Source organism: Zophobas morio, unplaced genomic scaffold (genome assembly GCF_036711695.1).
Source record: "Zophobas morio isolate AGI-343-1 ecotype UQ-CSIRO unplaced genomic scaffold, CSIRO_AGI_Zmor_V1 ptg000002l, whole genome shotgun sequence".
Classification (NCBI taxonomy): domain Eukaryota; kingdom Metazoa; phylum Arthropoda; class Insecta; order Coleoptera; family Tenebrionidae; genus Zophobas; species Zophobas morio.
In genome coordinates this window covers 18,080,009-18,103,730 of record NW_026972107.1, presented here as the reverse complement: position 1 = coordinate 18,103,730, position 23,722 = coordinate 18,080,009, and the positions used below count along the sequence as shown (strand labels likewise).

General features: G+C 33.0%; 1 protein-coding gene across 2 annotated transcripts in view; it reads right to left on the bottom strand.

The window, feature by feature from the left end:
* LOC135129433 (carbonic anhydrase-related protein 10) overlaps positions 1 to 23,722 on the bottom strand; it is a 313,599-nt gene that overhangs the window by 232,220 nt on the left and 57,657 nt on the right. For both annotated transcript variants that reach the window (XM_064056586.1, XM_064056592.1), the window contains exon 2: positions 1,272 to 1,319. In XM_064056586.1, the coding sequence (XP_063912656.1) occupies positions 1,272 to 1,319 (48 nt within the window). The remainder of the gene's footprint in view (positions 1 to 1,271; positions 1,320 to 23,722) is intronic.

The window sequence follows — 23,722 nt, the reverse complement described above, 5'->3', positions numbered from 1 at the left end:
ACTTACTCTGTTGATTTAGACATCTAAAACCTCGATTTCAGACTAGGGTCCTTGTGTAAGTAAAATCAGATTTTTTTTCTTAAATATTTCAGTTTGTTGCTTAGCAGCACAATACATTTTATTTATTTATTTTTTTCGTCTAAAGGGAAAGCACTTCAGCTTACCTAGTCACCGTACGTCAGTGAACACTTGGTAAAAAAAGGTTTAAATTCAACATCATTATCGGCAAAACAAAAAAGTCAAGTTAAAAAAAAGTTAACAATCGCCCTGTAGTACATTATGTAAACAAATTTTGAGGAAATCAAAAGGAAATCATAGGAAATCGCAGGAAATCATAGGAAATCAAGAGGAAATCAAAGGAAATCAAAGGAAATCAGAGGAAATCAAAGTAAACCACAGGAAATCACAGGAAATCAAAGGAAATCAGAGGAAATCAAAAGAAATCGGGGGAAATCAACAGGAAATCATTGTCAAAAGGAAATCAATTGTACACTTGATGGTAGGCGGTTTACCCCTCGATAGCTATGATGAATGTTACTTAAGAACCAAGATACTTTACAATCAGTAGGGCACAACGAATTTTAATCAAATTTTCAATTAATGTTATCTGGAAAACGAAAAGACTTATTAAAACTTTTTCTTGATACTGCCATCTACTCTCTGAAACTAGTTTCCGATTTTTCCTTGTACGTATAGTTCAAAAACACATAATATTTAGGTTGTTATAAATTGTTTGGTGAAATAATGAAGCGGCAAATTCTTGTTAAAATCCGAAACCAACTTGATGTTCGATATTTTATAATCACCTTACTTACTTAAGCTTACTTAAGGCATTATTAAACAACTCCCTTGTCCTCAAGTATTCTGCTTACATAGATTAATTAATTTTTCTATTAGGTACTTCATGGACTGAATGTATACAATTTTTGGTATTTGGAAAAATTTTGTATTTCATTAAAAAAAATACTCCTATTATCAAAAGTACACTAGAATGGTGTGCCATTCATTAAAATTCTTTTAAAGTTAAGGAGGAATAAACATTCAGCCCAACCACTACATGTCACACTGATTAGCGCTACTTTCAGAATTGCTCTTCATATCTTAAAATGTACAATAAAATTGCACGAATTGATACAAATTTAGTGCTAAATAAAGATGATTTGATTTCAAGTAAAGGAGATTTAACGCTTTAATAGCCGCTATCCGTCTAGTCGATTTAATTGTTTTCGTGAAGGCCGCAATCAAAGCCGTCCAAATGAAACCAAACTCACCGGAAATTCCATCGTAGGTCCACCATTCCTGCCAGTTGTCACATCCCACTGAAACAGACGAAAAATATAAATTAGTGCGAGAATGTGGCGCCACTTGTGAAAGAGGGGTTTCCCGATATTACAATATCGAGTTGTTTTGTCGATGTCGCGTCTTCACATAGGAAAGGAAGAACAGTACAGATTCAATTTATAGAAGCTGTATTAAGAAATGTTCGGAAAAGAGATGGGGACGGCCAAGATCGCTGACGCTAGTTCACATTTCCCCTTGTCGAAGAAGCGCAATCCAATTCAGCGAGAAGCCATAACCCAAACTCCCGCCGGCACAACGAATAACCAGGGACGTTTGAGCAGTTTTGCCCGCTGTAATTTTGGAACGTACAAGAGGAATCGTGCCATTATTCATATCAAACACTCTAATGCACGAAATTACTATCGCTGTTTCGTATGTTTGTGCGATAAGGCTAACTATTATCCTCTCTAAAACATGGTCAATTCTCGCTGCTCAGATTTCCTTTTTCCCTCAAAACATCAAAAAATATGCTGTGCTTTACGATAGTGGAACACAGTCGCTATCGATCGCGCCAGCTTATTATCGAAATGACTCCAAAATAGGGGAAATAGACTCGTAGTTCGCAAATATTTTTGTGTAGTTGAGGGTCAACTAAATTGTTTCGCAAATTGCGTTTGAAACGTGCGAGAAACCTCTCTATTCAGCCTTTTTATTCATCACATAACGCTTTTAGAACGCCTTCAAACCACCCACGAATGTTTTCAAAAAAGAAACTCTATTTTTACGATACAATAATGAGTTTACCAAACTCGAGCACAATAAAAAGTGGAACCAATCAAGTATTTATCGCCTAATTTGATACGAAAATATCGATGGAAAGTCACTTTTATGGGAATGTAAAATGAAAGATAAAGAGAGGGTATAAATTTTACAGGGAAACGATATTGCTCATTACTGAAAAACAATCAGATATAAATGCGGCAGCAGATTCTTGATTTTGTTGAATTACACCTCGTTTTGTTAATTTGACACCAAGATATGTAGAAGTAATTTGTATACTTTTTATTTGGCTTTTACGGTCCGATCAATAGCTGGGGGAAATATTGTAATACGATCAACTTAACAGATTTTCGGACGTATTAAAATACAAATATGCAAATTTTTCATTTACGTGTGTTCGTCGTATTGATACTTCGTTCGCCGTATCGATATATGTGTATTGGGATACCTCCGAAACTACTGTACCGTATACTTTGAAATCTTTTGCTTACTTTAAGATAATTATAAGAAAAATATAACACTAACCGTAATTTATCTATCCACTCTTTACAAAGAATTAATAGCGTCATCTCTTTTTACACTTTTACTAACAATATTTAGGATAGCTTTTTTTTACTAGATTATATTAATTTGGTTTCTTTTTAATTTATTTTTCTCAAGCATCAATAAACAGATTATATATTCTCAAACACAACAGGAATTCAAGTATAGGAGTTTGTTATTTTATAAAATTCAAATATCATGCAAAATTTTGAGTTGGCGTCACTATATTTTTGGTGGAGATGATGAGACAAATTTTGGTTACCGTTGTGCCATCTACACCATATCCTTTTTTTTTGACAACAACCGGTGGTTTCAGAGATTTTATGTCTAATATAAAAATGGACAGAGACGACAGACAGACGGAAACGCGAAAGCAACTTTTTCATATCTAGGGGTCATGAAACATCGAGAAAAATGTTGAAAAGTTTCTTTAAAACTCAAAACAAATAATTCTTTAAACAATCAACAACATTCAGTTTAACAGTAACCTAACTTAATTTTATTCATATATTTTAATCCATATTTTTACTTCCGGAGTGTAAGCTGAGAAAGCATTTTAATAAGGTCAATCCGACGAGTGGCTACTTGCGTGTGCTCTTGACTTTTCATGACCTCTAGACTACAAAAATAGGTCTCCCGCTTCCGTCTGCTTGTCGTCTGTCTGTCTGTGTCCAGATAATCTCCGAAACTAATAGACCGATTGTTGTCAAATTTTTAAGCAAAATGTGTCTAACTATCCCTTGTACTTGTGGTTTATAAATCCACCTTGAGGTTTTCCCCGAGAAGTCTAAAAGACAGACAACAGACAACAAACAGATAAATAGAGAGATGGAAATAGGAGACCTATTTTTGCATATTTTAAGGGTCATGAATATACTTCCTTAGTTTGCACTCGAAAAGTAAAAAAATCACTTTTATTACGTCTCAGTACCAATGATCGAACATCGAGCTTCACTTTACATAGGTTTGGATCAAAAAATTCTCAATTCTCTTTATTATACTGGGTGAGTCACTAGGAGCACCGTCCTCGCTATCTCATTAACTATTAAATATACAAAAAAGTTAAAGACCGAAGTTGTACGGTTCTTTGAGAACTATACTCTAACATTGTTTTTAGCTATACAGAGCGTTCTGTTTATAAGAGGTAACACACAACTTATTTTTTTAAATAAAACACCCTACATATTTTAACATATTCTTATTAGCTTCTTCTTAGGTTTTACAATTACATATTTAATTAACTTCTTTGACATTTTTTAGCAATGGAAGGGTTTACAAAAGAAATTTTAATAGAACTGTTTTTAAAATTTGTGTTCCAATATTTTGTGAAAGTTTAAATAAAGGTATATGCCTTGTTGTAGTATGTATTAAATCAAATTTTAATTTACAGAGTAAAACTTTATAATTTTTAAATATAGATTTTTCAGTTTTTTCAAATAGAACACCCTGTATTTTGTTAGTGTATCTTATTCTATTTTTGTTCTCATTCTTTTAATATGTCGATGCGTCTCCTAAAAGAGTACAAAGTTGCAGAAACTATCAACTTTAAATATAGTATAAGTAATAATAAAATATAGGGTGTTCAATTTGAAAAAATGGAATATCGATATTTGAGAATTGAAATTATTAAATTTTTTATATAAGCACTCTTATATAAAAATTTAACTCCATTTATACCATAATACCTTTGTTTATCTTTTACCATAATATTTTAACACGTGTTTTAAAATTAATGTGATTTTTTTTGTGAACCTTAATTTCCATTGCTAAAAAATTTCAAGGAAATTTAGAATAACGTGGCAACGTTGCAAAAAGATATATAAATATATAGGGTGTTTCATAAAAAAAAAGTTGTGTGTTAAGCCTTCAAAACAGAACACTACATAAGTAGTTAAAAATAATTTTAGTGTAAAGTCCTCACAGATCGTACAATTTTGGTCCATTTTTTTTTATATTTATAATAATTAATGAGATATTGAGTAATGTGCCTTTAGTGACTCACCTTGTATAGCGTGCTAGTAAAAAAAATACTGAATTACCGCAACTTTTACGTATGACGTTATGAAAATTTTCCTATATGGTTTTGGTAACCGTCCACTTTTGTTGCGCGTCAGAGTGAACATAAAATATTCTGGGGTCAATGACTCATCAATCTGACATTTAAAAAAAATCCCTTGCCAACTGTAAACGTGCAACTTATCGAATAGTAAGTAATAATTTAAAATATTATCTATACTTGAAAACTAATTCGCATAGCAACGCAAAACTCACTAAATATCTTTTTTTGCCTACAGTAAAATTCATCATTTTTTAAAAGGGAATCAAACTAATAATTAAGATCTTTCCAACCACTTGACGCCAGGGTAGGTAAAAGTCACTCAATATTTAACCCAAGTGAAAATCGATATTGTCAACGATTAATAAATTAGAATCCTTCTTTTAAGGATATGCCCTTCATGTATAAATATATTTTATCTCACACTGTCTATACAGAGTTAATAATAAAATATTAATAAACATCGAAAACTGGGAAACAATCGGTTCGACAGTTTTGGAGATAATCTGTCTAATAAAAATAGACCGAACACAACAGTCAGACGCAAATGGAAGACCTATACTTTCGACGAGAGAACTTGAAAATAGTGGATAGTCAGATGGACAACACCTTACACTCACTAAGCAAAAACTGTCTTAATTTAATTTTTAACCTTTCCGATCGTAAGACCTCAGAAGTGCCAATGCGTGTTTTAGAGGAGATATTTTTAACAAACAAAGACTAGTGCGAAGATGCAGTTTTGTTGTGTTTACAGTCAGTCGATAAAACTCGTTCAACAACTGTTCACTTATTCGTAAAGCCCTGATTTCCGCACCGTCGTGGTGAAAATTCACAGGCGTTGTAGATTTTTCATTTTCTCATAAAATGCTTGGAAAATAGCTTTTATCAAGAGATTATGTTTGATCATATGAAAAATTATAGCATTAAAACCCGTCAGCAAGCACTTATTATGCAGTCCTCTTGACGCTCGTTTTGTTTTATCAACAAAGCATTGCAGGTGGTGAGATCAAGGGCCATTTTTGTGGATTAAGGAGATAAATTTGGAGTCGGTTGAGAATGCCTCTTCTAATTTTTCCAACAGATCTTATCAGTCTATAATTGAATTGGATTTAAGATGGAAGAAGCCTGATCGATCGCCTTTTCTTTACGTCATCCTCGAGTCATTGTGACTCCTTTGATATGGCTCTCGATTCTATTTGCTTCCATTTCTCCCAATCTGTACAACAACAAGCCCGCCTGGTGCACACTCTAGCAAATATTCTCCAAATATTTTAAAGCGTCCGATTCTGACATCACGGCGCCAGACTCACCCCCGGTTCGACGCCGCGACGCTCGCAAAAACTATCACAACAAATGGTTTTAGTTGCGACAGTGGCGCCAGCGTTCCGGGTTCGGATGCTCACAGTAAAAACCCTTCAGATAAGTCTGGAAACAAGAAATTTTATGATTCGATGTGGGTCAATCGACGTGCTCCATCAAATCATGGACGTTGAAAGCTGTGAAATAAATGTTTTAACAGGAATGTCAACCAGACATGCACGGTTCCTGAATATTTGATTTCAATTTGAAATTCAAATACGTACGGCTAGTGACAAAATGTATATACTATATACAATGTGATGCGCAATGGGAAATTGAAAAGTTATACAGTTAAATAAAACTCCAAACTGTATTGAACGGGCGAATTTAGCGTCTCGAGAGGACCACTCGCTGCGATGCTAACGCAGTAAAACATGTCTCTTATGGAAATTATATCTGGAAGTTCTGACTGACATAACGACAACGTTTCAACCGATTTACTCAAAGGTCACCAATCAACTCACTCTTGCAGGATAATCGGAGATGTTCATCCTCAGCATTGTTCGAATGTTCACGCGTCATGACAACAGATCTGAGCAATAACGTTGTGAATCTAATTCAAACTCGGTTACTACAACAAATATTTACAAGAGAGTCACAGCGATTAAAACTGGAAATTGCCTCTCAAGATAACCCATCCTTTATGAATATTAGCAATATCTACAACTACCTATTTCGAGGCGACTTAAGCTCAGTTAACTCCCATTTAAGAAAACGTTGTGTTCGATCGCGTCTTATCGAAATTTCCGGTAATGCAGAACGAATGTGGGCGGCTTATTAACTGTGCATCCTGCACGGCAGTTTTAATGTCTTCTATGCAAGAACTAATTACAAAGACACGTTAAATTTGAAACTTCACTTCTATAAAAACAGAAAATTATTAACCTATTAACAGTTGGAACAGTTTAAATTTTGAAATTTTAGAAACATTATAAGTTTGTGTGTGATGTATCCCATTCCAATTTCTAGTGATCAATATAATATTACGTTTTTAAAATTTTGAAAAGTTTGAAATTGCTTTCTACAGTTTTTAAGTTTCTATGATGTAATAAATGTCACTTTTTATTATTTGATAAGCTAAGACATATTTTGCATCTATACTGCGTTCCACTTTGAGCTGGCGGCGCAGAAAATCCAGGAGCAATGTTGTCAAAAACCTACCGATTTTCTGAAGAATTCGTTACAGGAATTTCTGCTATTTATGTCATATTTTAAAATCTAGTTAAGTTTTGCCTTAGTTTTGTAATAAAAGTACACATAAATTATAGTAGGTACTGATGATTTTAACAATTCTACATTGATTATATCCATGTGTTAAAATTTCTTAAAAAAATTCTTTTGTTGTTGCCTGCACAAAACGTCAATCAAAATGTTCAGCAGAGGATTTTTTTTTCTATTACCGACACTAACACAAAGTTGTATATATAGTTAATAACTTGAATTACTTTTGAAAAATGGCATCACCCGAGTTTAAACATCTTACCTCATATACTTTTTCATTAAAAAAATGTGTCCTTAATCTACAAATTTGCCGATGACCGACTTTAATAAAAAAAATCTGGCATGTTGAAAAATTAAGTACACCTTTTGTGCAGGTAAAAAAAAATTTTTTTTAAAGAAATTTAAATACAGTAGTACATTGTTAGATCCCATAGTGTATTGTTATACCGAGAGATCGAAAAAGAAATTAGTCGAAGTTGGCCATGCTCGAAAAGGCGTTTGCCTTAGTTTAAAATAATGTTTTATTAAACGTCACGTTGACAGCTTTAATTTCGTTTCATAACACTGCAAATTACTTTTGTCAACGTGACATTTAATAAAAAATTATTTTAAACTAAGACAAACGGCTTTTCGTGCATCATCAACTTTGACTAATTTCTTTTTTGATCTCTCGGGATTATTGATAAAAAACCAAAAACAAATTTTGAATAATTTTTGAAATACGACCGTTGTAAAAAACCAAAAAAAAACAATTTTGAAAATAAGAAAGTCAAGAAATAATGCGACTTACTATGAAATTTTAATGAATAAAAATCATAATTTAATACTATATGTATAGTAAAAGCAGCTTGTACTGAAAAAATTGCTTTTACTGTATCTCATTTCGGAGAAAAAAGTCGCTAATGGTTTTTTTTAAATCTGTAAAGTTTTATAAGCTGAAAACAGTAGTGAAAACTGCGTTCCGAAATTTCCAGAAATAACTGAGATATTGGTTTTTACAATGTGATGAAAAATTTCGCCACAATTTTAAAAAGAATGAGGATGAAATATGTGTTATAGAGAAGAGGTTGTGGACAAGTTATATCTAAAATTTTATAACAATAATAAGTTAGCTAATAATGAATATATACATTCTGAAAATGTATTGTGGATCCAAAATATGTTTTAGCTTATTTAGTATTAAAGTGTAACACTTATTATTTCATGGACACTGTAGAAACAAATAAGTTAGAATTTTCTGACTCGTTTGATTAATTATTAAGTTCTGGTAATCTATATTTAGAAAAGTCATAACATAGTTATTATTATAATTTTATCGGGTTAATTAATTTCTTGAACACTGCTACACGTGTTACACCTACATCAGGCAGATGAACGTATAACCAGGGGAAAATATTATCTGATTTTATCCTGAGTTTGTGGTCGCTAAATTTAAGGGTGAGATATTACAATTTTAAATTAGAATATGTGTTATAGAGAAAAGATTGTGGACAAGTTATATCTAAAATTTTAGAACAATAATAAGTTAGCTAATAATGAAGATATACATTCTGAAAATGTATTGTGGATTCAAAATATGTTTTAACTTATTTAGTATTAAAGTGTAGCCCTTATTATTTCATGGACACTGTACAGAAAAATAAGTTACAATTTTTTGACTCGTTTGATTAACTATTAAGTGCTGGTAATCTATATTTAGAAAAGTCATAATATTATTATAATTTTATCGAATTAATTAATTTCTTGAACACTCCTACACGTGTTACACCTACATCAGGCAGATGAACGTATAACCAGGGGAAAATATTATTTGATTTTATCGTGAGTTTGTGGTCGCTAAATTTAAGGGTGAGATATTACAATTTTAAATTTGAATTTAACAAAGACGAATTATTAACATTCAGTGGCCACCAGTAATCGTGGACGTTATTTTTTTGTCATTTTGAAAATTTTGGGTTCATCTATGCCTTATTGTCATTTTGACGATTGAAGTTTGAAACTAAAAAAATGGGTCCAAATTTATTTAGACAAATCTTCCTTCGCCCCTTTAATACAATTGTCCGAAAAATTATAAAATTTGATTTTGCAACATTCTATTTATGTTATGATAAAACCTATAAATAGTAAATTTATAGATAATGCCAGTCATAATGTAAAACAAATTGGTCCAATGTTATTTTCCTCGCCCCTGGATTACAATAAAATATATTTAGCGTTTTCGAAAAATTACAAAATTTTATTTTGCGAATTTTATCTTTTTATATAAACCTTTATAATTTAAAAGGAAGATGTGTATGTAATGTTAAAATAAATGTAAAGAAGTATGCTACGCGTATATGTTTCAAATGACTTTTTCCTTTACAAAATTTTTTGATGACGATTTACCATATTTGCGATAACCTTAAAACGTTTCCAAAGTTTCACAACATTTGGTTAGAAATTGTCATACAATCTTGATCTTTTTTTTACAAAAATCTGGATGCCCAAGGTAAAAACTCGGATTCATAAGCTATTAGTGGAGTATTATATTATTTTATAAAATTTAGATAACCTATACCAGACAAGAAGAAGAAGAGACTTTATCATCTTGTTGGTGGGTATGATTAGACAAATTTTGCTTAACGTTTTACCATCTACACACTATATTCTAAACTTTGACAACAGTCAGTCCAGTAGTTTCGAAGATTATTTTTCTAATCAAAATCGACACAAATAGACGACAGACGATAGACAGATGCAAACGGGAGCCCCCGAAAACGTGGATAAAACATGAAAGTAGCTATTCGCCGGATGAATTGAAGTCTTCGTTGAATCAGTTTTTTTTTTATTAAAATGATTGGTATATATTGAGTTTCTTTTACTGTTCATGTATCGAATGGCTACTTCCAAGTTTTCTAGACGTGTCATAGATCTCCCTGTCTGCGTTGATTTTTATTAAACAGATAATCTCCAAAACTACTGAACCGATTGTTCTAAAATGACTTCAGATGTGCCAGGGAAGTTCTGTCTAAATAACTTCAGATTTTTTTTTTATTATTTATAATATAATATGCATCTTATAGATAGGTAACTTTTGTATCGTAGCATTTAGTAAGTGTAGTATATTTAATATTTTGCTATTGCGTAAATTTTTTTGCCATTCAGACCTTTATAATCACGTCATCAAATAACTCTCCCAGTATACATTTTCGCTAGAGTTATTCTGACAATGTGTCTTCGTCTTCGACCAAATTATTACGTAGATGTTTGTGTTAGCCACAGTTCACATAATGTTTCGAGCTTTTGAAGATATAATAAAGTACCTCTTCTATTAAAATCTAATAAAAAATGTTTTAATAACAGAGAAAATATTATCATTTAATAACAGAATGACGCAGTGTTTCTGTAACATACAAAATTATTTAATTTGTAATATTATCTTTTTCCAACTGAAAATATTTTATGGTAATAAAGCAGGTAAATATTTTACATGCACTACAATATAAAATATGTATCTATTATTATATCAACGGTTGACCGCTATTAAACCAATAATGTTAATTTTAGAGTTAGTTAATCTCTTCGCTTTTTTATAAATTCGACTGTAATTGTTATCACGTTACCTATTACTTCGAAGTGGAAAAAAAAAACGTACACCCACAACCTCATCCCCAATTAGCCCTGCACACCGAAAATAGATACAAAAAAAGCTGCACTGTCACGAGAATGGTTTTGAAAAAAAAAACGTTAATTATCAATGAGGGGAAAAATTTCCCTCTTGGCACATGGAATCAAAAATAATACCGCAAATTTAGTTACAAAAATAAAATTTTCTAAAACAGGAAATTGCAGTATTAATTAATAAAACACAGTTAAAAGCCGTACGGCTTATGAAAAGCCCACAAACCTTTCAAACTTGTTTATGGACACAGGAAAATGCGGTAATTAAGTGATTACCTGGTCCCTCTGCCCTAGTAATCACGAGAAAATTGTGTCAGCTCGGTTGTTTCACACTTTAATTTTTGACATTTCTGGTGTAGGCAGTTTTATGGGTCGGTGTGCCAACCTGACATCTTATTAGAACCCCGATATCGGCACACCGCAATGTGTAGTAGACGTGCTAATCAAGTCCTCGTTAACTCTCACCCTAATTTGAATTGCATACTGTGGATATTAGCATGCCAGAGCCGGGCTGCCATCGATCTGTAAGTAATCTTCTCGGCCCTGTCTTATTACTCCTTACCTACACAAGGGGCGAGATGGGAAAAGTTTCACGCCGGGGTGATTCAAAGCAAATTGTGGTGACTATTGTATTCTATTGCTCCGTTGAAATGCATTAAGAAATTTAATTTCTAACTTCTCCGTTGCAACCATTGCTATAATGTTGCCGCTATTATCTACTTCTTTACCTTGTGCACGGTTAATTTAACTGCTGTATTTACGTATCCGATTAGGCGCTGCGCCAGCCTCTGCAACTTACCGTCGACATACAAAATAGGTAAGATAGACAACAATTTACTAGCTACAAACGAAACAGCAAAACACACTTGCTGTCTCGTTTTCTGATTTTTTCATACAACAAGATTAAGATTAACGGTAAAAAAGATAATAATAAAATACAAGGTTTACCCCAAAATCGGCTCGTTCCTCAAACGTTTGATGGCTTTTGGCAAACACTTGAAATCACATTAAAAGATAAAACCATTCAATCGGATCAGATAGTATCAGAAGAGGCATCTTTCAGGGAGATTACCTCAGTCTGTTCTGGTTCTGCCTGCACTTAATTCCCTGTTTGACATACCCAACGGTTGCAAATAAAGTTTCAACATAAAAATCAATCGCAAAGGTGAAAATGGATTAAATTAAAGTTGCATACAAGCACGAAGAATCAGTTGACCAATTTGATACACGCGAGATGTAACAGAATAATGAAAATTTTAATAACAACGAATCTTTTCGTGTTGACCACACCTAAAGCAAAACAGAGTCTCAAAAATTGTATTTAGGACGACTAAAATACGTTACTAAGGCAGAATCAGATGCAAAAAATTATTAAAAATAATCAACCTGTTTTGAGTTCTGCTGTTGAGAAATTTGTTTGAAAATCAGCATATCATTAAGGTTTTTCTCTTGAAACAATAACCAAATAAGATCGTTTATAAACAGTCGACGACAAAACTAAATCGGATTCAATTACCGTCCCCTATTATTATACCACCCCTTGAAAACACCGTCTGCAAATTACACTGGGCTTGAATAAGATTTACTAACTTAAAATTAACTGTTAAAGAAACATGAATCCGAGTCTCATAAAGCGTGAGATTTGTTGACACAAACATACAACAAAATTACAAAATATTTCCAGCCCTCCATGGAATTGAAGGTACCTAATACTCATTTTAACAAAGTTGCAGTTTTGCACAAATGTACGTGTATAGCGTCAAATAGCTTAGTTCAAAGATAGTGCAACTCCAGGCAAAATAGATCAGAGTAGTGTAGATCTTGTCGAATGTTACGTGAATCAATAGTTGATAGCTTGTAGATATAATACCAAAACTAGCCATTGTATTTTGTAATCAACGACATCAGTAAGTTATTTAATCTGAGCATTCGTAATGGGAGTTGATTATTATTATTATTAAATAAGTTACTTTATAATTTCAACATTAATGCAATAACCATTTTATTTTACTGCAGTGCATTTTCTGATTTATGCAAAAATCTATAGTTTGGTGGAGAATCTTTTCCTAGATTGACTTTACATGTTCAAAATTATATGAACTTTAGGTGCTTGTCCGCACTGGGAATACATGGCGTGTTAAAATTAATTAAAACTTTTGTGTTCCAAGTGCGACGCTTATTTCATATTCAAATAGAGAACGTAATCGTTGAGGGTGTGTTGAGAAATTATAAAAATTGGTTGACAAAATAATGGTCGATTGAATATTTCCACCGTTCTGATTTGGGCATACCCACCCAGACCACGTAGCACCCTTCTCATTTTTATCTCATTATTTAAAATTTTTCTAAAATTTGAATTAATACGTATGTAGATGTCAATTTAAGCAGGGATATTTTGATTTATGGTATTACAATATTCTTTTAAAAACTACATGATTAACACTAAGTGGTCACCATGACAGCAAGCCTAAGCATTTTATTTAGTTAAAAATAAAGCTCTGATTGCACCCAGCGGGCTAATTTTTCATGTTGTCAGTATTTAACGCTAATATACTGATAACACGGAAAGCATTAATGACACCAGGGGGTTGTACAGATTTAATGCAATAAAATAATTTTCACTAGCAAAATAAAATGTGAGTCAATGACATTCAGCTGCACTTTCATTATAAGACACAACAATAAGCATTTTAACAAAATAAAGTTGTCAGTTAAAAGCTCCGTTTAAAAATAAAAGTAAAAAAAGCTCTACATTTATCAGGCATGAGTATTGCCACAACGGATTAAATAAAAAAATGTCACAGAGTGAACAATCATGTTAGCTTCTTTCAATCATTTACGCGCAACCAGCACACTGAATTAACGAAAATGCGAACTAAACCACAAAAATTAACAGCACACAAATGTATAAAACGATAACCGCTACTATTGATTTTTAACTATGAAGTATTTCACTTCATAGTCCAGTTCAGGCGAACTTTATAATCGTAAATTTAACGCTGACATTAAAAACTGGAAAATAATGACAATTAAAATCACATTTTTTAACACATGGAAATATGTTGAAAGCGCTACTAGTGAGAGGGAAATATTTTTTTAAATTAACACACTAAATATTTTTATAAAAGCGTGCTATAAAAAATGTATTCATGTTAAATACTTTATAAGTTTTAGGTCGATCTTTTCTGTAGATAATTCACGTTTTTTTTTTTCAGGTTTCCCAATTTAATAAATTATTTTAATATAAAACTAAAAGTAAGAACAGAATCTATTCTGATTAAAAGTTAACTCAATACATTTATTGTTACATGACGATTATTTGTAATGAAAATAGTGGAAGCAATAAATCTTGTTGTTTCAAAAATATTTTAAGCATACATTTTAACCCAAAAAAATTGTTCCAAATTAGTAAGGTACGTGATAACGTTGATGGTAATAGTCTTGTCTTGTACTTACATTCTTGAATTTTTGTGTTCCGTTTGGTTTATTACTTTGCGCACAGTTAATTTAACTACCACTGTATTTTACGTATCTGATTAGACTCCGTGCCAGGGTTCGCGAATCATAGAAAGCAAGACACAAATAAAAAATGATGGCGAAAAACGTGAAATACGCTGTCACTAAAGTGAATAATAAAAGTTGGGAGTGCTGCCTGTGCTAATGGTGCTCTTAGTGGTAAGATTGATTACCGAATTACACGCGAGAAGTCGCAGGCCCTGGAAGAACCTTTAAATTCAACTATCTCCGAAAAAACTTGGATTTTTTAGGTCACCGGCTTTTGTTGTAAACAACGCTCCCTAATTAATTATTTTATAAATTAACCTTGGAAGGCAGATTTTGTTTGCAGGACCCGGATCAAATCAGAGTTTTATTCAAACAAGAGCGGGAAGAAACTGCCATAAAAACCACCCCTTTTTATTTTTCTTTGGGAAGAGTGTAAACGTGGGCACACACTCATCAATGTTGTATGTAGTTCGCAGTTGTTCTTCAGGATTGAAGTAGAGACCGTCGGTGGTCAGTCTCCAGCTCTGATAACCCTTGGCAAACTTTTAATTGGATTAGAATCTAATTTAGCCAAAGTGACCGCAGCCGGAAGAGAGGACCCGAACAAATCAATTTATTCGTTGATAAATTATATTTGTATTGTAGATCTGAGTGGAGTTTTTCATGGTGGAAGAAGGCTGTTAACCTGATTGGTGTACCTCGATTTACAAGGGCGAACTCTAAACTTGTATACAAAGAACGGACACAATGGACCGAAAACTTTTTGTAACGAACGGCAACGTCAAAGGAGTACGCCACACTTGCACTAGGCGCTAATAATTGCACCACTTTACTCGTTATTTTATTGTCTTCGTATATCAAAAAATACAATTTAAAAATCCATTAACTAAATAAGTTTGAGCAATTTTGTGTTGTTGTATACCAATTTAACAAATTTGAGCATAGAACTAACCAGTTTTCACTTTTTTTCCTCAGAAACGACTAAAATCCCCTAAGCTGTTTTCTCTTTCAGTATAATTTTATTGGATTTAGTGACTTATAGTACCCACCTGTGTGTCAACGTCTGTTCGCGTGTTAAGAATTATATCGCGTGATAGTTAAATTGACAATTTAAAAAATTGTCCCACACTACACTACTCCACGATAAAATTTACAGTGTAAAATATATAGCCGCAAAGTTCTGAAAAATATCAACCAGTATTTAATACTTCTAACAGTGTTTAATTGAATAATTATTCACATCGCAGTATAATAATTTTAAAATGCATAAAAAAAGTAGTAATATGAAAAACCGAAAGGAAAATAGACATTCAAATTAGTTGTAAATTGGTTGGTATGAACTGATTCAATATTTTTAAAGTAAATATTATCATTATAAGTATTAGGGATGTACCGACTAGTGGCCGACCGGCCGGATAAGCCGACTATTCGGCCGTTTTTCATCGTCGGCTGCAGTCGGCGACTAGTCGGCTAAACAGCCGATCGGTCGGCTTTTTTTATTAAAATTAAAATAGTATATAAAACAATTAAACCCGGTTTACAGAACTTCAATTAAATATTTAATTGCGATTTAATTTTTAACCCCGCGTTGAAGTACCATGTGACCGACTCTAGGCCAATCAGACGTCGCTAATGGCCTTGTTAAATGCGCGATTAACTTAATCTCAGTTAAAATATTCTATAAACTGGCCCTAAATTGTGTTTTTCTTTATTTTTGTACTGAGTTACTAAAGAAAATTAAATGTCAAAATTATCGAAACAAATTTAACACATTTTTTGGAAAACAAAGGAACTTTAGTTATTGCTTTTATTAAAATAAACCAAATTTTTAAGGTAGTCAGAGAAATAAAAAAAAACACACTGTCTGTCGCATTTATAAACCGGTTTTAGCAAAGCCGAACAGTCGGCCGACTAGTCGGTTTTTACTGGCCGAACAATCGGCTAGTCGGTTAGTCGGCCAGACCTACAGTCGGTACATCTCTAATAAGTATTTATGCTCGGTAAATACTTTAATGGCGAATGTTTTTTCAACAATTCAGAAATATCGATGGCCCGTTTCCGTTTGCCTGTCCTTTGTCCGTCTGTTAAGGTCTGCATTTTAGAGATTTTATTAGGAAGAGAAGTTTAAAAGGCACTGTATTAAATTTGAGAAGTGCTTTAAGACTATCGCATAGATTACAAAAGTCTAGTCAAAATGTGTCAGCACATCCCCTCTAAAAATGTGATGACGTCATTCAGAATGTTGCTAAGTAAATCTTGGTTGAAATACATATGTATTATCCCCTTCCCTTATCTGTGCTTTAAATGATTTTTTTATTATATATTTATATTATTATTTACCATAAGCAATATAATTTTGAAAATGAAATTTTACAATTGGTCTTAGGACACAATGGGAAGAGATGTGATTAAACATATTTTTTGTGTGCATCAGAGAATGCTTTAGAACCCGAGGCTTGCTGAGTGCTTTATAATTTTTGAAGCAACAAAAACAGTTCAAGCTCGTGGTGGCGTATGTTCAGAATTTCCCTCGCCCCTGAAGGGCATTCCAACAAATCCCCCTTCATAGAAAAATTTAAACAATCCGGGACGGCAGGGAGACGGACAGACGGACAGACAAACAGACACAGAGAGAGATGGGCAGACAGACAGACAGACGAAAACGGGAGACCTATCTCTTCGTACTGTAGGGGTCATGGAAAGTCGAGAAAACGTAAAAAAAAGAAAGTTGGCTAACAGACTCAATTATAATACTTCTTTGGCTTACGTTCCGGAAGAAATAATAGGTTTTGTGACTCTTTTGGGATAATTTCTATAAAGTAAAAACCACAACCCCTGCACAAATTCCAGGGAGGCCCGGTTAAAAATTATTAAAAATATTAAAACAGGTAACCAACCGAAAAAAATGTAGCTATTCTCGTTGTCTCCTCGATGCAGAGGAGATGACTAATTATTTGAGCACACTCAGTTTTTTCGTATTTTTTTTAAACACATAGATTTGAAAAACATTTCGCCAAAATTGTAAGATGACATAATCGTGTTTGTGTGTCTGAGGGGGGGGGGGGGGGACGGGACGCAACATTTTGATTCCAGAGGCTTCAAATAACCTCAACGCATTTGCAAAATTTCAAAGCATTCCGTTTTGCAATTAAATTGCAAATTGTTATTATGCAATTTTTATTTGTTTTCAAAAACCTGGATATGTAAAGTAAAAACTCAACACGGATTCATTAAGTACAAGTGCAGCAGTATCTTATTTTCTAAAATCTGAATAACATTTACCAATGTATATATATTATTTACAAAATATTTCTTACACACTTACTTACATATAAAATTCGACAACAATTGCTCGAGTAGTTTCGGACATTATCTGTCTCATCAAAATTCGGACAAATGACAGACAGACAGCCGGAAACTGAGGACCTATTTTTTGTGCACTTGAGGTCATGAAAACTCGAGAAAATATGAAAGTAGCAGGGCATCCAATGAACTCACTTATTAATTTACAAATATAAATGATTAAATTTAATAAAAACGCATAGGTATTAGAAAACAATACATAAATATTTGTTGAAATATCCACCCTATTGTTTGCATTTGGATAATAGATTTATCATTTTTAGAATTAGGAGTTCATAGCGGGTCTTCTAGTGAAAAAATAATGAGGTTGGCGATGTTCCTTTGAACATAGCGGCAAACCCATATTAGTCCATACTGGTGTTTATAATTGACATTTCCACGTTTTCAGCTATCATAGATTATTCGTAAATTTTAAGATAATTGTAGACGTACTTCGCAATGTTTGCACAAAACCAATGCCAAGTTGATGACTTTTTCTATTAAACACCCGATATATTTAAAGGGAAATCTTTATGTAATCTACCTAACAATGAAAACAATGATGAATTGTAATGAATATTAAATGTCAAGTAGTTTCAAAATTTTTACCGACAGAGCAATAAAAACATGATCAAAGACAACATTGGATTTTTGAAGATTTGTCTTTGTGTTTGATAAAATTTTCGTCTTGTCAAATTACCGTCAATTTGAAAGTTTGACTTAAAAATGTTTTTGCTCGTGTTTTTATTGCTCCTTCGTTAGTATCTGCTTAAGTGGAGTAAAAACTGAAAGATTTGTGTAGTTTGATATCTAGCATTGAAAAATGGGTGATTTAAAACTGAAGTACAGAAGGGTTACGAAATTTTTGACAAAGGAGTGTAATGGTCCAAAAATTATCCATATAAGAATAATTTTTGTATATGCTAAGAATGCCCTAGGGCTTTTATAAATGATTCTAAGGGTGTAGTTGGCCATGGATTTCAAAAATCCCGCTTCGGTGAAATTATGTCTCATTATGAAAGTTCTCACTTGTCATTAATGTCATTTGTAACCTGTTATTTAAAGTCGTCGTTTTTATTGTTTTAACGTTTTTATTATATTTTTATTTTAGTGTCAATTATAGTAATTTTCGTCGATACAAGCTCAAAACAACAAAACAACCGTTTTCAAAACTCTTGGTATTTGCGTACGAAAATTTTGTTTTTGTGCTAGGAAACGAAGACCATGAAAATGGTTTATTGTGTTGAACAAGACACTTTCATTGTTGTGTCTTATTATCGCAATGGGACAATCGTAAAGGAAGAGTGTGCATTCTGTAACCTCTCTAAGCAAGAATATCTGACCAAATACCCTGATTTTCAAATTCAAGAAACATCGTTAGAGGCTCATATTAGAGGAGATGTAATAAACATATTTGCTCGAAATGGCAATCTCAACAAAGGGGAATCTTCTCCCTTCACTATCTGAGAAAGTTGTTGTGGATTTGAGATGATATTTTCTTGAGATATGAAGAATTTAGCCAACCAGTTATACGTATGCATCTGGCATCTGCTGTGAATTCTTGGACATTTAGTAACATTCGCATAAAGTGATAGGCGGCACACATCCATAACCTACTTCGACCCTATAATCATTTATAGAAACTCTGTATAATGATGGTCGAAACAATTTCTTTGTAGTCGAAAATCCAATCAGGATGATTCAAAATCTGATCGACCTCTTGACTCAGGAGTAGAAGAGACAATAAAGAAAACTGAAGATTTAATGTGAATAGATCCAAAAATTAAGGTTGAAATTATTACAAGGGATGTTCAAACAGTAGAGATAACGGCTTTGATAATTCTGCATGCAAATTTAGGGATGAAAAAAGTATGGTCGAGACGCATTCCCAGGCTCGACAATTGCAATGAATAATGCTTAAAAAGTTCTATCAGTTATAGAAGACTGTGGTTGTGGTTTCCAGGAGTTGAGTCCAAATTTATCAACCAGGCACTTTTGTCTTCTCCCTAAGTTCAAAAAAACACTTAAGACAAAGGAAATTTTCTTCCAATGATGACCTGAAAACTGTTATTCATGATTATTTCTTTGGTATCGAGGTAGATTACACAAAACTTTCCCTTCGTACATAGAAAGGCTAAAAAATTAATGAATAAGGAAATGCTTGACTGATTAAATTAGACAAGATTTATGTAATTTGCGAAACGGAGGGACAATATAAAATCAACATTTATCGAAAGGACCCTATTAGACTTCCCTTCACTATCACACGGAAAGTGAAAACAATCGATAAACCTCGCGTCTGGCATTACAGTAAGTTTACCACACTCATCATTAGAACCAGCATGAATGCGGTGTCAGTCCAGTGAGGCCAACATGACATGGTTAATAAGGTTGTCTGACATATTATTTCAGTTTTTTACTTCTTTACCAGTACCTCGAAAGTTACTGTAATAGAACCCATTGAACAAATAGCTGATTTTGTTTTCTACACTTTTAATAGTTACTAGACTATGAGAAAGTTGGTATCTCATTGCTGTTCGTCTTAAGACGATCATGTAGATGTTTCAGTTCTATCCACAATTTGTTTGTTCACCCCCACAAACACATGACTATAATCTTGCCAGTCAAATTGTATTGATTTCAATAAAATAATATGTTTCTGTACTTAGAAAATATCCAGGTTTTTGGAAAAAGGTTCAAAATTTCACAAGAACGCTTAAAACCAACTACCCCGAAATTTTGCAAACACTTTAAGATTGTCGCAGACGTGGTAAATTACTAATCAAAATTTAGTATTTGTTTGCTCCCTGGAAAAACGTGATGACTTCTCAGCCCGATAGATCGTTAACTATCTCGATAATTGACTCCAGGTTGTTACTTCTGGAAGCCAATTAAATAATTATCAAATAGTTGGCGATTGCTGATTTAATCATATCGTTCAATACTGAAACTCCCTACGTATGTTGATGACATTCAGTGGCTTTGTAGTTGCTATCCATCTGAAGCAGATTATTCCATTAAAATGTGGATTTGAATAATTTTTGGCAATTTTTTTGACCACAACTGCTTGCGTCTTACTGTGTAAGATTCCTAGTCCCTCTACCGAGAGTACTATAATCTGAAGATTGGTGAATACAATATTCTAAATATAATATAGGTACATTTTTACTTTTACAGATTTTTCAACAAAGTGTTCATGAAATTGTAGAGTTCATCATACAACCTGCACTAAACGAATTACCCTAAATCTAACACATGTTTTCATATTACTAGCCCGATAGATTGTTAACCATAATTTGACTATCTGTCTTTATCATTTTTAGTTTAATTCAATAAATCTACGCGTACCTATATTTTTTAATATATAGATGTTTACATAAACAAAATAAAATGATTGGAAAACAACTTTCCTAATTTATCTAAGACACTGGGCTTGTTTTATTGCGTTTCAGGTACGAAGGAAATTCCATATAAATAACCTTGGACCAATTCTGAAACCTTTCCGACGACGCACTCGCTACTTTTATAACTATGTTTTTCTTGCAGAATTGACAAAGAGCCTGTCCATTATTGACGCATAAGTGGAGAATTCAAGTGACAAGAACAAGAACTGCCACGCAAGCAGGAATCCTGAGAACCACGAATTAGGTTAATATTTTTCTTGTTATTCGAAAGCTGTTAGGTTGATTGGTATCCCCCGAAACGCGCATATTATAACAGCGAATCTTCAGCTGTTGTTCGAATCCGTCAGGTTCGATGAAGAGGGCAGAATAAAATCATCCATCAAACGGGCAGTGATTAATTGAGCGCGGTATGGTGAGGACAGGTGGGACAATAGTCGTGGACGACGCCATGAATAACGCAGCACAAAGGCGCACCACGATGCCCGCCGATATTGTTTACGGAATTCGCTTTAGCCATTTCCGGCTCTAATTGAGATCCGATCGAAAAATCGAACAACAAAAATTTTCATGGGAGTTACAGCGCCATAAAGTGCTCCCACACAACTACTGAATTTCTCAGAACCTATGCGACGTTTGCAAATCACTATCGATTTCTGGAAAGTTCGCTCATTTTGAAAATATTGAGCGCGATTGTTCGCGTTACCGAGAAGTGGATTACTAGAAAGGTAATGAATGGTATCTGTGTCAAATTTTAGACATAATGGGCATATTATTTCTTGGACGATAAAACAGATTTGGGCACAAAAAGGGTTCTGTCAAGCAGTTGAAATTCTCTTTCAGGCTGACTTACAACAGGCTCTTTATCCTTTAATAGGATGGAACTAAATTTTATGAGTTTGTTGTAGTAAACTGTGGCGAAATACCCCTTAAATAAACTGGCAAACAATGACACATTTATCTTTTGTAATAAGAAACTGAGAAACTTACTACAAAGTGGAGTATCTAATAAATTTTATATCGCACTTATTATAACAGTTTGGAATTTGTAAGTAAAAAAAATAAAAGTCGTCAAAGTAAATCAAATGCTCAGCTTCAATTCAATTCACAATATGTACTGTGGTGTCCAAATTTGAATTAAAATTTCGCGCTGAAAAAAAAACAACATTTGAATAATTTGAATTAAAAAAAAAAACAAATTAAGAAAACATAGGCAACCATGTGCAACTTTAGTTCTTTTTTGTGTTAGTTTTATATACCTTTGACTAGTGATGCCTATTTAAAAGCCGCTCTGAGTTCACTTTGATTTTATTCAGCGTAAGGTTCTTCACAGTTCAAACTATTCATGGATGCCTTTTATTATGAATGAACCTCGATTCCACGTCAAAGATATTGATGAATATGTTCGATCATGTACATATACAAGTGTCCCAGATAAAATTCCGCGGCCTGATATCTTGAGAACGAATAGAAATATTTAATTTCTTTAGATTATATATATGATGTATCCTTTAACGAACTTTAATAAATCATTAAATTACGATTATAATCTTATAAAACAAATAGTTGATTTTTTAATTCTGAAAAGCATGTAAGGGAACTAGGGGCTTGTTGCAACAGGGGTAAGTTGTAACACTAAATTTTTACCCGGAATTTAAACTCTTTAACGTCAGGTTTTTTACTGAATTTAATTCTTGCACCATAAGACATCATACCATCACAACCACTGTTCCTTCAGCCAGCGCAGTGAGTGGATGTGTGCACGTGTTTCGTTTTGGCCAACTAATCTAAAATATTGCTTTAGTAAAATTTGGTTTTTCGTATCGGTTATTAATTAATTTTAAACTTTTAGTTTTGCATGTAGTTCGAAAATTACTTAGCTTTGATATTCCTTACACATTTTGACGTTAAGCGACATAATTTTGTCGAAATGTAATTAAATGTAGAAAATTGTGCTACGGGGCATGTTGTAACAATATCTGAGAGGCAAGTTGTACAACTTATCCCAAATTCACTTCTACAAATCTCGTACCTAGCATACGAAAAGCGAGCGAAAATTTTAACCTATGCCATATATCGCTTTCCAGTTATATTAAGAAAAAGGAAAACAAAACTCGAATCTTTAATGTTGACTCTTTTTCTAAAAGTTTATTTCAGTTTTAGTGATAAATATTATATATAATGAAGTGTTGTATTGATTTTTGAAAAATAAAGTCTAAATATGTATCAACATCAGCTTTATTTTTACTGTTACTACCTGCCTCATGGCTGTTACAACTAGCCCCAAACACGGGGCAAGTTGTAACAGTGCACTTTTTTTAAGAAAATGCCTGGTGTGAAGTGAATATGAACAATTTTGGCCTTTTGCCTGTTCACTCCAGTAGGGGAATAGTTAGACTACCGACAATACTTTTATAATGGTCAAACAGCTAATAGATACCAAATTATATTCGTTTTCCTAAAAACTGTTACAACAAGCCCCTCGTTCCCCTACTATAAAAAATGGTCGGCAATACAGGCCCTACTCGGTGGCCAATTCGTGGCCCACATTTAATGCCCTTAGATTTATTTTTGT